Source organism: Carya illinoinensis, chromosome 10 (assembly GCF_018687715.1).
Source record: "Carya illinoinensis cultivar Pawnee chromosome 10, C.illinoinensisPawnee_v1, whole genome shotgun sequence".
Classification (NCBI taxonomy): domain Eukaryota; kingdom Viridiplantae; phylum Streptophyta; class Magnoliopsida; order Fagales; family Juglandaceae; genus Carya; species Carya illinoinensis.
In genome coordinates, this window is record NC_056761.1 from 1,793,572 (window position 1) to 1,806,962 (window position 13,391).

The 13,391-nt window shown below is 35.8% G+C and overlaps 4 protein-coding genes across 4 annotated transcripts; 3 read left to right on the forward strand and 1 right to left on the reverse strand.

Annotated features, from left to right (window-relative positions):
* Positions 1–552: 552 nt before the first annotated feature.
* LOC122279988 lies at positions 553–3,035 on the reverse strand. Its single transcript, XM_043090923.1, has 3 exons — positions 2,596–3,035; positions 1,242–1,346; positions 553–1,147 (listed from the first exon to the last, which is right to left on the reverse strand). The coding sequence occupies exons 1-3, from the start codon at positions 2,899–2,901 to the stop codon at positions 836–838; spliced, it is 723 nt and encodes a 240-aa protein (XP_042946857.1). The 5' UTR covers positions 2,902–3,035; the 3' UTR covers positions 553–835.
* A 2,172-nt stretch (positions 3,036–5,207) lies between these two features.
* On the forward strand, positions 5,208–6,013 carry LOC122279827 (RING-H2 finger protein ATL70-like). The gene has a single exon (XM_043090698.1). The coding sequence runs from the start codon at positions 5,394–5,396 to the stop codon at positions 5,889–5,891; it is 498 nt and encodes a 165-aa protein (XP_042946632.1). The 5' UTR covers positions 5,208–5,393; the 3' UTR covers positions 5,892–6,013.
* Positions 6,014–7,726: 1,713 nt separating this feature from the next.
* On the forward strand, positions 7,727–10,690 carry LOC122279006 (putative phosphatidylglycerol/phosphatidylinositol transfer protein DDB_G0282179). The gene is made up of 4 exons (XM_043089244.1): positions 7,727–8,055; positions 8,442–8,543; positions 9,599–9,759; positions 10,346–10,690. Exons 1-4 carry the CDS (start codon positions 7,962–7,964, stop codon positions 10,451–10,453), a joined length of 465 nt encoding a protein of 154 aa, XP_042945178.1. The 5' UTR covers positions 7,727–7,961; the 3' UTR covers positions 10,454–10,690.
* A 1,211-nt stretch (positions 10,691–11,901) lies between these two features.
* LOC122279005 (uncharacterized protein At5g39865-like) lies at positions 11,902–13,259 on the forward strand. Its single transcript, XM_043089243.1, has 2 exons — positions 11,902–12,901; positions 13,004–13,259. Exon 1 carries the CDS (start codon positions 11,902–11,904, stop codon positions 12,850–12,852), a length of 951 nt encoding a protein of 316 aa, XP_042945177.1. The 3' UTR covers positions 12,853–12,901; positions 13,004–13,259.
* Positions 13,260–13,391: the final 132 nt, after the last annotated feature.

Consider the following 13,391-nt stretch of genomic DNA (forward strand, 5'->3'; position numbering starts at 1 on the left):
TATCTGTTCATTTCATGACATAGATAGGCAACGAATATTTAGGTACAGGTTTGGTATGTAAAAATTCCGTGCAGACCTTTTAAAAAAAATAAACAAAATTTATGAAAAAAAATAATTTTTCAAATAGATTCTACCTTTTTTAATAGGGTTTACGTGAGTTTTGCACATTCAAAACCTGTTTTTTAGATATCAGTGTTACAATCCGAATGGGGGAAAAAGGAAAAAATTTGTCAGGCATGTCTTTCTTGCCAGTGTTATTTTGCAAAGAAAGTAAAAATATTATTTCGACAGCTTTTGAAGAGAAGATTATGGGCACATTCGAATGTATTTGTTCATAGAAAAATTTTATTCATCATCTCCATAGCAAAGCATTTTGCTGAGATTAGTTATCTTACACAAATTTCAGATCAGGAAATGTAACTGCCAATGTATTTGCAATTATATGATCACCAAATCATCACATTCAATTAGCAAGATAATTTAAAAAAAAAAAAAAAAAATCGGAAATGATGAGACTGCTCAAGCTGCCAAGTCTGCCAAAGACCAGACAAGTAGAATAATTTGACAAGTTATACCCAGCAGAAACAGAGAACAGAATTCAGTACCACGACCAAGGAAGAGTTTATATGTAATCATCTCTCTTTTTATGATCACAAAGAATTGCTAGCCATATAAATAATACAAAGATAACTCGGAAGATCTTTACCAAGGAAGAAAACGGGGGCGGGGAGAATGCACACAATAAAAGAAGGCTATAAATCAACCCATATATCCAACAGTAAAATGAATTACAACGTGCCAGCAGTAAAATTCTTAAAAACCAGCCACTATGCAGTTAGAAAATCTTGTTATACTGGCCAGTGAGAGAATCCTTGAGATTTGAATAAAGACCATAAAGCGAGTACTGACGAAGTTTTTCCACTTCATACCATGAGTTGAGAGCTGAAAGGTGCTTATCCGTACCAGAGAATGCTAATTGTATCCCAAGACTGCAATCTACAGTGGATCCATGGTTCTTGCAGCTGGATGTTTTGATTGCACAATGCTGATTATTGAGACAGACAAAGTTAGTTTTTCCTGAACATTTGGAGCAACCATCCCTTTTCCAATACAAGTTTTGCAGCCTGCCCTTCTGAAACTCAAGCACCTGCACCACAAAATTTAATGGGTTTATATTTTTTTCCAAGTATGTAAAGGAAAAACCAGATCTAAAAGAGTGAATGAAAGTTGGATCTCCTTACAAGAGTAAAGCTGGTTACAGTGTATGAACTATTCGCAACAAACGTAGGAACAGACCTTGCAGCATATTTCCGACCCGCAAATGCAACCATATACCCATAAGAGTCCTGTTAAAGGCAGAAGAAACATTACACGTGACATAAATATATTACATATACAAGTGAATTTATTGAGGATAAGGAATAAAATTGATTAACCAACTAATAGTAACAATACTATATTAGTCAATCAAGGGGAAGAGTGAAAATCATCTGATCCATTTTTCCAAGTAACCTCAAGAAGGTAATTCCTTAAAAGAAAGGAAAAAAACAGCTCAAGAAAGTGTAAAACTTTTGTTTGGACAACACAAATTCAATTCAACAAATTCACTACATACTTTTAACTTCGAAATAGAGCAAACAATCAATACCACTCCAGTACTCCATTTCTCACCATTAACTGGCAAAGCTACGGAGAACAGCTTTAGTAGGGAATCAACCCAATAAACTAATGGCAGATAAGCATATGCAAGCGACTGTCCATCCCAACCAAAAATAAAAAATCCAAAAATAGCAAATATTTGGGAGTTAGCACTTGAAACAGGCAAAAAATAAAATAAAATAAAGTCTCAAACAACGCCAGAGTTCAAATTATTCTGATCTACAAAGTAGTGAAAGAATTTGACGCTTGTTATGAAATCAAGTCAAAGAAAAATTCTAAAACTCAAGCCCAATATGGCTAAGGAAGCGTCTGAACTCTACATACTGGAAAAAAAGAGGGACTCACCATAACAACTTGACTGGTACCGTAAGTTCCTAGTAAAGGATGAAAACAGAGAACTTCAAATTATATATATAAATATATATATATATATATTTTTTTTTTTAGTAGCAAAAAAATAACATTTTCCTCGAAGAGAGAGGAGGGCTTGATATTTCTCAATGAAGCACTGCGAGATTTGAAATGAAACATAATTCTCTGGCACAAAATCAAGGCTGAGTTACATAACCTAACATAACCCTAGTAATATTTACATATCAAACCCATTATAACACCATGTTTCTAGTACAAAATTAAGGGCGTGGAATAAGATCGGAATCCTAAAGTCTAAACACAACCCTAGTAATATTTACATATCAAACCCATTATAAGACCGTGTTTCTAGCACAAAATTAAGGGCGTGGAATAAGATCGGAGTCCTCAAGTCTAAACACATCAATTTCATTGCTCACGTATATCAAATTGTTTCGTAAATGAATTTCAACGGCTCACAACACCACATCATGGCGAAACAAGATCATCCTTTCAAGTAACCGTGGAGGGAGGGAGGGAGGGAGGTGGAGAGAAGGGGGGGGGGGGGGGGGGGGGCGGACTAACCGGTTTGAAGGAGGAGGAGTTGACGGTGAGGAGTGAGATCTCGTCGACCTTGGGCCTGAAGAGCGCGATCTGAGAGTTGGAGGAGGAAAGGCGAAGCCTGCTGTCACAGGGGGACAGCTGGAGGGCGCTGTTGTATAGGAACGAGTTCTTAGCCGCGAACGCGATCGCGAAAGTGAACCCGTCGGACCTTGCCACCGTCGTGTCCGAGCACGGCGAGTGTACCCGGTTGTTGTCGCTTGCTCCGACCGACACCGCCGCCATCGCCATCGCCATCATAGTAATCGCCATAAACGACGTAGTCGCCATGGCCGGTCGTGAGTATCTTCGGTTCTTTGTTCCTCTGAACTCTGAAGCTGAGGTAAGCAGGAGTAGAATTTTTTCTTAAGCGAGCCGGAACAATTAGAGGTATGATCTAGTGCTGCGTCCCCAAGTTGGCAAATGGTACCAATTTCTTTTATATATTTTAGCTGTAAGCATTCTTCTGGTAGGTAATGAGATGAAATATATTTTTGAAAAATATTATTTAAATATTAAATATTTTTAATTTTTAAAATTTTAAAATTTTTTATTTAATCATTACAAATTTTAAAATAAAATAAAAAAACAGTATAATCTTTTCAGACTTCAAAATAAAAATTATATTTAATTTTTTTATCCTATTTTTATTCAATATTTTCTCTATATTTTTTCAAAACTCAATAAAAAAAATTTTATTTCAAATAATTTCACTATTATTTACAAAATTATGAGATTCTCTTAGTGCCAAAACCAACCTTAATTCTTCACGCTTGCAAATGTGTATATTTTAAAGTCATTCTACATCATTTTACTTTCAATCATATTTAAACATTGTTATGTATATAGAAAACATTTTATATCTTGATATGTCATAAAGTAATTTTCAAAAAATTTTAATTTCATACTTATTTTTTAAATCAAATTTAATTGTGTCAATAACTTATAAGGTTTTTCTTCTATAATTACTTATAAATAAAATATACATAAAGTTATCGTTCGTTTGATAATACAACTATTATCAAGTATTATAAATATTTCATTTCAAAATATTACTTAAATATAAATAATTTTTAATTTAAATCTTTACATCTAATTATTATAATTTTTTCAAATTTTCAAACAATACTACTTTTTTAAATTTCAAAACAAAAAGAATATTAAAAAATTATATTTAAATAGTTTTTTAACTTTATAATATTTTTATTTAATTTTTTTCTTTCATCTTTTAAAACTCAATAAAATATCTTAATTCAAATAATTTAACTGCAATTTATAAATATACTGAGATATTTTAAATATCAGAATGGAATTTAAATTTTCAAACTTAACAAGAACAATTGTAAAACAATGTATCAATTTTAAATGAGTTTTATTACATATAATTAAAGTGGTGTATTAATTTACATACTAATACTTATTTTTTTATATTTAAAATTTAAATTAATATTATTTTCAATAAAATTTATTTTTCAATTAATTATATTAGATTGACATATATATTAATACACAATTATATTTATAATTAAATTTTCCTATTTTAAATACAAAAGTTGCATCTTTTGATTAAGGATCAACCAGCCAACCCCTCCTGGAGCCAGCTAACTGTACAATGCTGTGATGATACAGGAAGGAAGTGATAAATGCACAGTCCTAACAAGTTGGCCACCAACACATTACCTGTCTCAAAAATAGTCTTTTTGCCTTTTAACGTCAGTTTGAAATGTGGAATAAACTGAAATTAATTTAATTTAATAAAATTTTAAATTGAATCTAATATTTAAATATCTAATTCATTTCAATCAAAATATTTTACATGTAAAATCTATAATTTTTTTTAACTCAACACATTTTTACACACGAGAGTTATATTCTTTTTTAATCTTCTATAAATACATATAAATTCATATTAAATAAATTTTATAAGACTCATTATTATTCATAAAGAATTCAATTTATCTCACTCAGCTCAACATTTTAACCGATATAACATATCCTTAGATGGCGTACAAAACTCATTCCTAATATAAATAAAAAAATATATATTTATATTTATTGTAAAACTATTTAAAATGTGGAATTTAATAATACATAAATGGTATGTAAATAGGTGGGAAACTGGTAACACAAACTTCGTGATCGTGGGGGCAAAACTAAAGCATAATGCGACACGACATAAACAGGGTAAAGAAGAGGCCTCTTCATTCTCCTAATTTCGATCCATACAAATAAAATATTACCTTACCTTGGCCTCAATTCTAATAAATTAGTGTTAAACATCAATCTTGCAATGCATCGAATGTGCGTTGTAACTCAGATGAGTGAGACAGACATGAACTATTAATGCTTGTTTGAAATAAGGACGTTGCCCACATCAAACACCAAGAGTAATATTATAAAAGGATGATGAGATGCGTTGACCTCCAATCACCCAAATCACACTTGCACACAAATTTTCGTAATCTAATGTAGATATGAGTACAATGTAGTCACATGTATTGCTCCATTTGGTTTTCCTCTTTACTTGCAAACAAAATAAACCGACTTTGGATTAAATACTCAGCCAATAATCTCTCTCTCTCTCTCTCTCTCTCTCTCTCTCTCTCTCTCTCTCTCTCTCTCTCTCTCTCTCGTGTTGCATCCGTTGACTTTTTTAACACTAATCCTAAAAAGCCATTTTTCTTGGGTCACGGCCTGGCCATGGCTGACCAAATCACTACTCCTATTATCTCTCAGAATCTCAATCCCTGCAGCTGGGTAATTCCTAAGTACTCCTTAAGGCAATGAACAGCACAGCAGGATCAGGTGGACTTCTCGACAACATCGGAGGATTTGGCTATGGCATCGGAATTTCGATCGGAATCCTCCTGCTTATCACGACCATCACCCTGGCTTCTTATTGCTGCACCAGGGCAGACCAACCAACAGAACCGGCAAGAAGTCGGAGGACTGCTCCTCAGGTAATCGAATCACAAAACTATGTTGTCGACGTTGGGCTGGATGAGGCCACCATCCTGAGTTATCCAAAGCTGCTCTACTCCGAGGCTAAGATCAAGAAGAAAGACTCCACGGCCACATGCTGCTCCATATGTTTAGCAGATTACAAGAGTAGCGATATGCTCCGGCTTCTGCCTGATTGTGGGCACCTCTTCCACTTCAAGTGTGTTGACCCGTGGCTGCGTCTGCACCCCACCTGTCCAGTTTGTAGAACATCTCCAATGCCAACACCCCTCTCGACACCTCTAGCCGAGGTGGTTCCACTGGCAAGCAGGAGGGATTGATGGCTGGACTGAGATCAGGACATTAGAAAATTTCTCTCTTTTTCTGACATTTGTATACGCTGTAGAAGTTTCCCATATTATTGAAGTTCACACACATGACGATACTATTGCTATATTGAAAATCCATATATTCTTTCTCCTTTCTTTAGGTAGCCTCGGATCTGATTCTGTCATTCATTGATTTTCAATTATATGCAATATAAGTCCAGGAAATTTGTGTATGTTTTCAACATGAACGGCGGTATTGTAGAAGTGGTTTGTTGACAAGATACGGGTGCATAGAAATCAATGCGGGACCATGCATCGGCCAGACTTTTGGACCAGATCAAGAAATGTAAAATCAGGGGAAATTTGCATCCAGTGCAGGTGCATACATCTAAGTTTCACTAGAATATGATTTTCTCACCCCATAGAACAGATAAAAGAAGGTAGATAAAACCATAGAAACTCAATAAACCAAAAATTGCCTAAAGATTCCACAGACCACACAGGCACAACACAACATCAGATCAAGGTTTCTTCAAATTTTTGTCCAAGTTTGAAGGCCTCAAGTGAAAAAAAGAGTGACACATGAAATAAATATTGCATCATTTATTGTTATCCGTATAAATATGTCAGATATCATTAAATAAGTAAGAAATAATATCTGACTCACTTCATGCGTCACCTTCTTTCTCTTTCATTAGACGTTCTCAGCTAAAAATTCGAGGAAATCTTTTTCTTGGTATAATTTTGAAACACTTGGAAGAGAGCCAAACTAGAACCTCGTATCTATCTCCACCCTCGGCATCTGCCTCTTCAGATTGCCTTAAGTCTTGCATTTATCTCATTATAATTTTCTAGCGCCCTGATAAAATAACTTGGGAAGACCTAACAACATTATTATATCATGTTTAAATAGACAAAACCATTGGCACAAGCATCCTGAATTCAACTCAACATAATTGTGTGTCTTTCAGGGTGGTTGTCATAGTGGCATCAATCATGCAAGCCTGCTGTCTTGGGATTGAGTAGTATTTTCGCGAAGTGTGAAAACAGCTTGGTTCGACAGAATCAACATCAAAACAGAGCAGTATTCATTCTTATTCATCTACAATATAAACTTAAAATTGATTCCTCAAATTCTGTAGATAAAATCATCAGCCATAATATAATATTAAACATTCCTTTTGTGATCAAGAGACGTTCATATACATATATGTAGCTTGTCTAACTTAAAAGATATAATTTCAACATAATTATCTCGTTTGAGTTAGATAGCTATATAAAGAATATAATTTCTTTAATAATAATAAAAATAAATCAAAAGATTATAATATTTAACTAAATGATAAGTTTGAACTCGACTCATATTTTAATTAACTAAAATTTACATATTTAATATTTAGGTGTACTTTAGATAGTGAAATGAGATGAGATAGTTTTAGATGAAAATTGAATAAAATATTATTATTATTTTGAGATTTATAAAAGTTGAATTATTTATTATATTTTATATGAAAATTTAAAAAAATTATAATAATAAAATAAGAAAAAATGAAATCATTTCTGTATCCAAACGGATCCTTAATTTGACTCATATAAAAACTATTTCAACTTTATTTGTTATTTAACTTATTTTGGAACCATACTCGTCAGTTTCTAGAAGACAAAAAACTCAAATATATTTTTAGAAATTTTAGAAAATTCTAATTAAATAAGATGAAAACTAAAGTAATAGGTTAAATATAGTTAAAAAAATTAATTAAAGAGATAAACACAGATACACAATAATCAATGAGAGAGAGAGAGAGAGAGAGCGAACCAGCGAGCATGGACTAAAATATTTGTTAAAGCGAGAGCTGCCGTCATAAAAGGGCGTAAAGAAGCATCGATTCTTAAGCCAGCTAACATTCGAATCCCAAACACAATCACCAATCCGGGGTCTTCTTCAGATGTTCTTGCCTCCCCACGCCTGCCACTACAATCTCCAATCTCTCTCTCATCCTCTAGTCCTCTGAACTCAGGATTTGTTGATCACTATAATTTGCAAGAGTATCATCTGTTTTTACAGATTGCATAATCTACTCTATGGAGGCCTTTCGATTCAAGCTTCTCACCCCCCTCCTCCTTTCGCTTTGTCTGGTTGTACCTTTGACCCTTGCAACCGACGTCAAGTACTGCGGTCTGTATCTCTCTCTCTAACCCTACGCCCTGTTCCTTCCTCAAATTCTGAATTTTTGTTTTTTGTTCCTGCACAATCCTTTTTACTTTGATCACTTTATAATCGGAAACTCGTTGCTTTGGTTTTGGATTATGGTTTTGGTTTTGGAATGAATAGCTTTCGTTTATTGTGCCCGATATCGCGTTCAATGATGTCGGTTTGATGTTCGTAATTGTGAGTTGCCGCTGATGGGTCTGTTTATTTTGACCGAAAGTTTCTTTCTTCGAAATAATCTCGATAAATTTTCTCCCGTTTGTCTTAAATTTGATACATGTAAAATAAATTTTGAATCCGTAGACTGTAGCCAACAGGATCATAAATCTTGTATTTTTTTTTTTCTTTTGTAGATAAGAATGCTGACTACGCTGTTAAGGTCAAAGGCGTTGAGATAATCCCGTATCCCGTTGCGAGAGGCAAGCCGGCTACCTTCAGCATCTCAGCCTCTACAGGTACTTTATGAATGCCGCTTTGCTGGATGAATGATGAATCTGCGCTTGTTGCTTACTTGTTGTCTGTTCCTTAGTTGCTATCGAATACTTTTTTTTATTCGCACGGGGTGTCCAAGAACAGCATCTCAACTAATTTTGGAGGTGCACGGACCCTCATTACGGAGTTTCTTGCAAGTGTATTTCGGGTAATTTTAAGGAAAAATCCATCATATGATGGCCCCTAGAGATTGTTTACCCTTAAGAATTTTAATTTTAGACCTGGAGGAGCATACCTCCAAGACTAAGGTTTTTACCACTTGAGCCAACTACTAGGGGTTTGGAATGCTTGATGCCATGTTTATACAACCAAGGCCACAAATCGAGAAATGGCCAAAAATTGTTGTGTTTGGTAAACTGGAAGTTACTTATGCATGAGAGTCTATTGCGTTTGGGCCCCCCCTGGTGGGGTAAGTTGCGTGGAGTCTGTGGATAGTTACCTATAAAAATAAATAAACAAAAGGAATAAATGATGCATGATGGCGAGTGGAGACATTTATCAGGCCTATCATTCTACTTTTGGTATGATGGATCTATTGTTAATGATGAAGAACAACTCTAAAACAGAGTTATCAAGAATCAAATTTTTTATGTAGACATTTACCTTTGAAGGTGGCATATGGGTGTGGAACATTCATCCGACTAGTATATTATAGTTGCTATGTATGTGCGGTCAGTACCTTTACATGATAAGAGAAATCTATTCTACTTTCTAAATTTCTAATAAGTAGACGGTAGCCATTTGGCTGAAGAAAATAAGGAAGAGAAATTATAAATAAAGTTCAACTTTTATTTCATCACTTGAGGGTTTTAATCAATTTTCTTGTGATGCATTTGCAAATGAAATCCTCAGGACCCCCCCCCCCCCGATTTTTTGTTGTGCTTGCATGCCTTTGTTAGGAACTCTTTGCTGATGATAAATTTGTACTAGATACTAGCACTGCCTGGACAAACCATGTCCTTTTTAATATATATGGGATTTTCATTTTGATATTCATACTTGTATATATGCAACACAGGGAAAGCAATATCTGGAGGAAAAATGGTGATTGATGTCTCGTATTATGGATGGCACATCCACAGTGAGACCCATGACCTTTGTGGAGAGACATCTTGCCCTGTTTCAACTGGCAATTTCGTGGTTTCTCACTCACAAGAGTTACCTGGATTTACTCCCCCAGTAAGTCATTATTCTGTTTAGTAATTTAGCTTTTAGCTTATATTTTTTTGTATTTCTCATGACTTTCCGGCTGGAACAAACCCTTCAAGTTTAATTGTTGGTTTACTTCTGGACCAATCCAAAGACTTACCCCTAAGCCCCATATGGTGTATTCAATAAGTTATTTTTTTGTCGTCACCTAGAATGTTGTTACCTCTGAAGGGACTCACCCTTGTGAATTTATCTGGTAAAACACAGATCGTAGCAGTGTAACCTGATAGTTTCTATCACCTACCGCCCCATGGTTTGTGTATAACCAGCTGCCTTTAATGTTGGGTATGGAATCCGTTCATGACTGAATTTTCCATCAACCAGGATATACGTAATTTACAAATAAACAGGACAGAAATACCTGATTCTCAATGACTTAATTTTACCCTTTTCCTTTTGTATTTGTGTCACACCACATTCATTCATTTTGCAATTGCTTAATTTTAGCCAAATTTTACTTTGGGCAATAGAGTACCGAGTTGAGATGAAATAGGCTCGGTTTGATCAATGTTTGTGATGTTGAATCCTAAACCATGACCATGTTTGACATATGCAGGGCTCATACTCTCTTAAGATGAAGATGTACGATGCAGACAAAATTGAGCTGACCTGCATTGGCTTTGATTTTGAGATCGGTTTTGGCTCATCTGTGGCTGATAGCTAAGTTCTTCCAAGAATGAATTTTTATTTGAGTCTTCATAATCACCATATGAATAGCATGTACAAAGGATTCTCTTCACAGTTGGTTCCTCCATTGTACTTTCAACCTTTGCTATTTTTATCCGACTTATAAATACGACTAGCTCCACTACGAAGGAGACTATTGGAAGTTATTTCTCCAGCTACATTGGGAGGAATTATGATATATTCTGTTGTTTTATGTAGATAAAATGTTTGTGCATGAATGTTGGTACCTTTTTCGCAGTTTATTTTTTTGGTGAGAGAGAGAGAGAGTGAGAGTAGCATTAATGATTTCTTACGCCGGAACAAATTAATGATTTCTCCCAGTCCACTCAAACGTGGATCTTGTGCTCGGATTTAACACATTTGCAGGATGATTCTTGACACGCTTTATGGTAGGTTGATTCTAATATTTGGACAAATAATCCAAGGGGTTGGCTCAAGTGGTAAAAGCCTTGGTCTTGTGGTATTACTCCCTTCAAGGTCCAAGGTTCAACACTACTCCCCTTCAAGGTTCAAGGTTCAACACTTCATGGGGTGCAAATAATCTTTTAGGGCCACACCTCCTATCCCTAATGAAAAGCCAGCGATTTAACTAGTTCTGTATAGGAAAACTTCTAAGAATGCAGTGCACAAGATTAGGGTTTATTTTGTAGGGACGGGTCTGAAGGACCTTACCTCGGAGAGGTTTCCCGATATATATATATATTTGAACAAATACCCATTACGATTTTAGGTCCCATATTAAGTAGTTTGCAGTACTGAAATTTAGAGATGGCTCCAGAAACGCCTTTGTTTTGAAATGTATGCATTAAACCATTCGTCTGCAAACTAAAATTCCAATGCTATGAAGTTGTGCTCTACGCATTTTCAGCTACGTGTGGAATGGAAACCATGGATAGTTCCTCCAGCGTTGCGGCCGTGATTATTGGAATTGATTGCGGGTCAAAGGGTGAAATTTTTTGGTAAGAAAATTTTTTGGTAAGAAGGGTTAAATAGCTCACTATATTATAGTACTCATGACAATGGTGCCAACTGATAAAAAGATGGAAGGGAAAGATGCTGCTGCACTGTTGCTATTGAATTATTGTCATTGGCACTCCTTGTCGCCCTGGGATTAGCCGTGTGGTCCTGGGGCACTCTCTATAAATGTGTTTTGAGACCAATCAAATTGTGCCTTGTTAAGGTCCAGCGGACATAGTCACCTCTGGGGTAATCATGCATGGGCATTTCAACCATAGGCTTGTTTCCATTTTATTGTTAATTTATCCGCCTAATGGTTGGTACTGGGTCAGTGGAAGCTAATTGAAAATTGGAGATGGGTTCTACACAAGCCAGCCCCATGCAACGATCATTCAAAAACTTTTAAAAGCAGCCCCCAACACAGCCTTTTCAGTTTCCACTTCCCACTCATTGGAAACCAAAAGAGAAATGTCATCCTTATCTTGTCCTCTAATCCCCTCTCTAGTCATTCTCACCCAAACCTTACATGCATTGTACTCAGAATTTTGGACCAGAGTAGAAGCTATGAAAGGGACGAGGGGAAAGTTCTTTATGAAATTGAAATTCATACCATCATTTAGTACCTTGAAACAAGGTCTAGGCCCTCAGTTAGACCCCTCGGAGAAGGTTTCCAGTCAAAACTGTCAAATTCCACCAGTTTACAAAGAACGAGATGGGAAGAGCAACAACCTCTTAGAGTTATTAGTTGGCAGTACTGGCGTGTCTGAACTGGATAACCATCCTCAGGATGAAGAAATGGAATTGGACGTCAGTTTTAGCGACAAAGATTGCTTTACATCCTCCATAAAGACCAAAGACAAGGTGCTTGCCAAGGAAACTCCAGAGATTCCAATCTTGTCACGCAGCATCATGGAACATGGTGGTACACATGAAGTAAAAGAATTCGAAGAGATATGTCCACCCGGGGGAAGTGACTCCATAGTTTTCTACACAACAAGCTTGAGAGGTATCAGGAAAACATTCGAGGACTGCAGCACAATCCGGTTCTTGTTGGAAAGCTTTAAAGTATTGTTCTACGAGAGAGATGTTTCAATGCATTTGGAATATAGGGAAGAACTTTGGAACATCATGGGTAGTAGAGTGATCCCTCCAAGGATTTTCATAAAGGGGAGGTACATTGGAGGAGCTGATGAAGTTGTCAGTTTACATGAGCAAGGCAAGCTTAGGAAGCTCTTGGAAGTTATACCACTCGACCCATCCAGTTCCTCATGCAGTGGGTGCGCCAATGTGAGATTTGTGGTGTGCCCTAATTGCAATGGCAGCCGGAAGATTATTGCAGATGGGGAAAGCGATGACTTGTTCATTCGATGCCCTGAATGTAATGAAAATGGGTTGGTTAAATGCCCAACTTGCAGCTGATAATCTAACGAATATGACCTGTTAATTTCTAGCTCTTCTTGATCAGCTGGTAATGAAACTTATTCCTCCTTCTCTTAGTTTTCTTGGTCTTCACTTTATAGTATCTATTTAAAACTTCTGTAATTGTTGGTTCTGATTATTGTTCCATTAGCTTGTAGGTGGAAAAAGAAAACCATGACGTTTAGACCTCTCAAGATGGAATCTTTCATCTTGGGGTTAAATTTCAAGAAAATGTTGCCTGTAGCTGAGAATAGGAAGTTTAAGGATAGCATGTTATTGCAGTGGATGGCATCATGATGTGTTGTTTAGAAAGAAAACACCTCCATAATCTATATAGTCCTAATATTGTTGTGGGCCTCAATATATACAGATTTAGAACATTTTGGGAAGCCATGCAATTGAAGTAACCTCACGCTATCATCTGGTTCTATTACTTAATCTGAACTTAATGAATGGGAATTTCATTTGTATTGAAATATGGAATGATAATGTAGGGAACGGCCTAATCGCGTGTAGGGAAGAGGACGCACGTGGGCCAT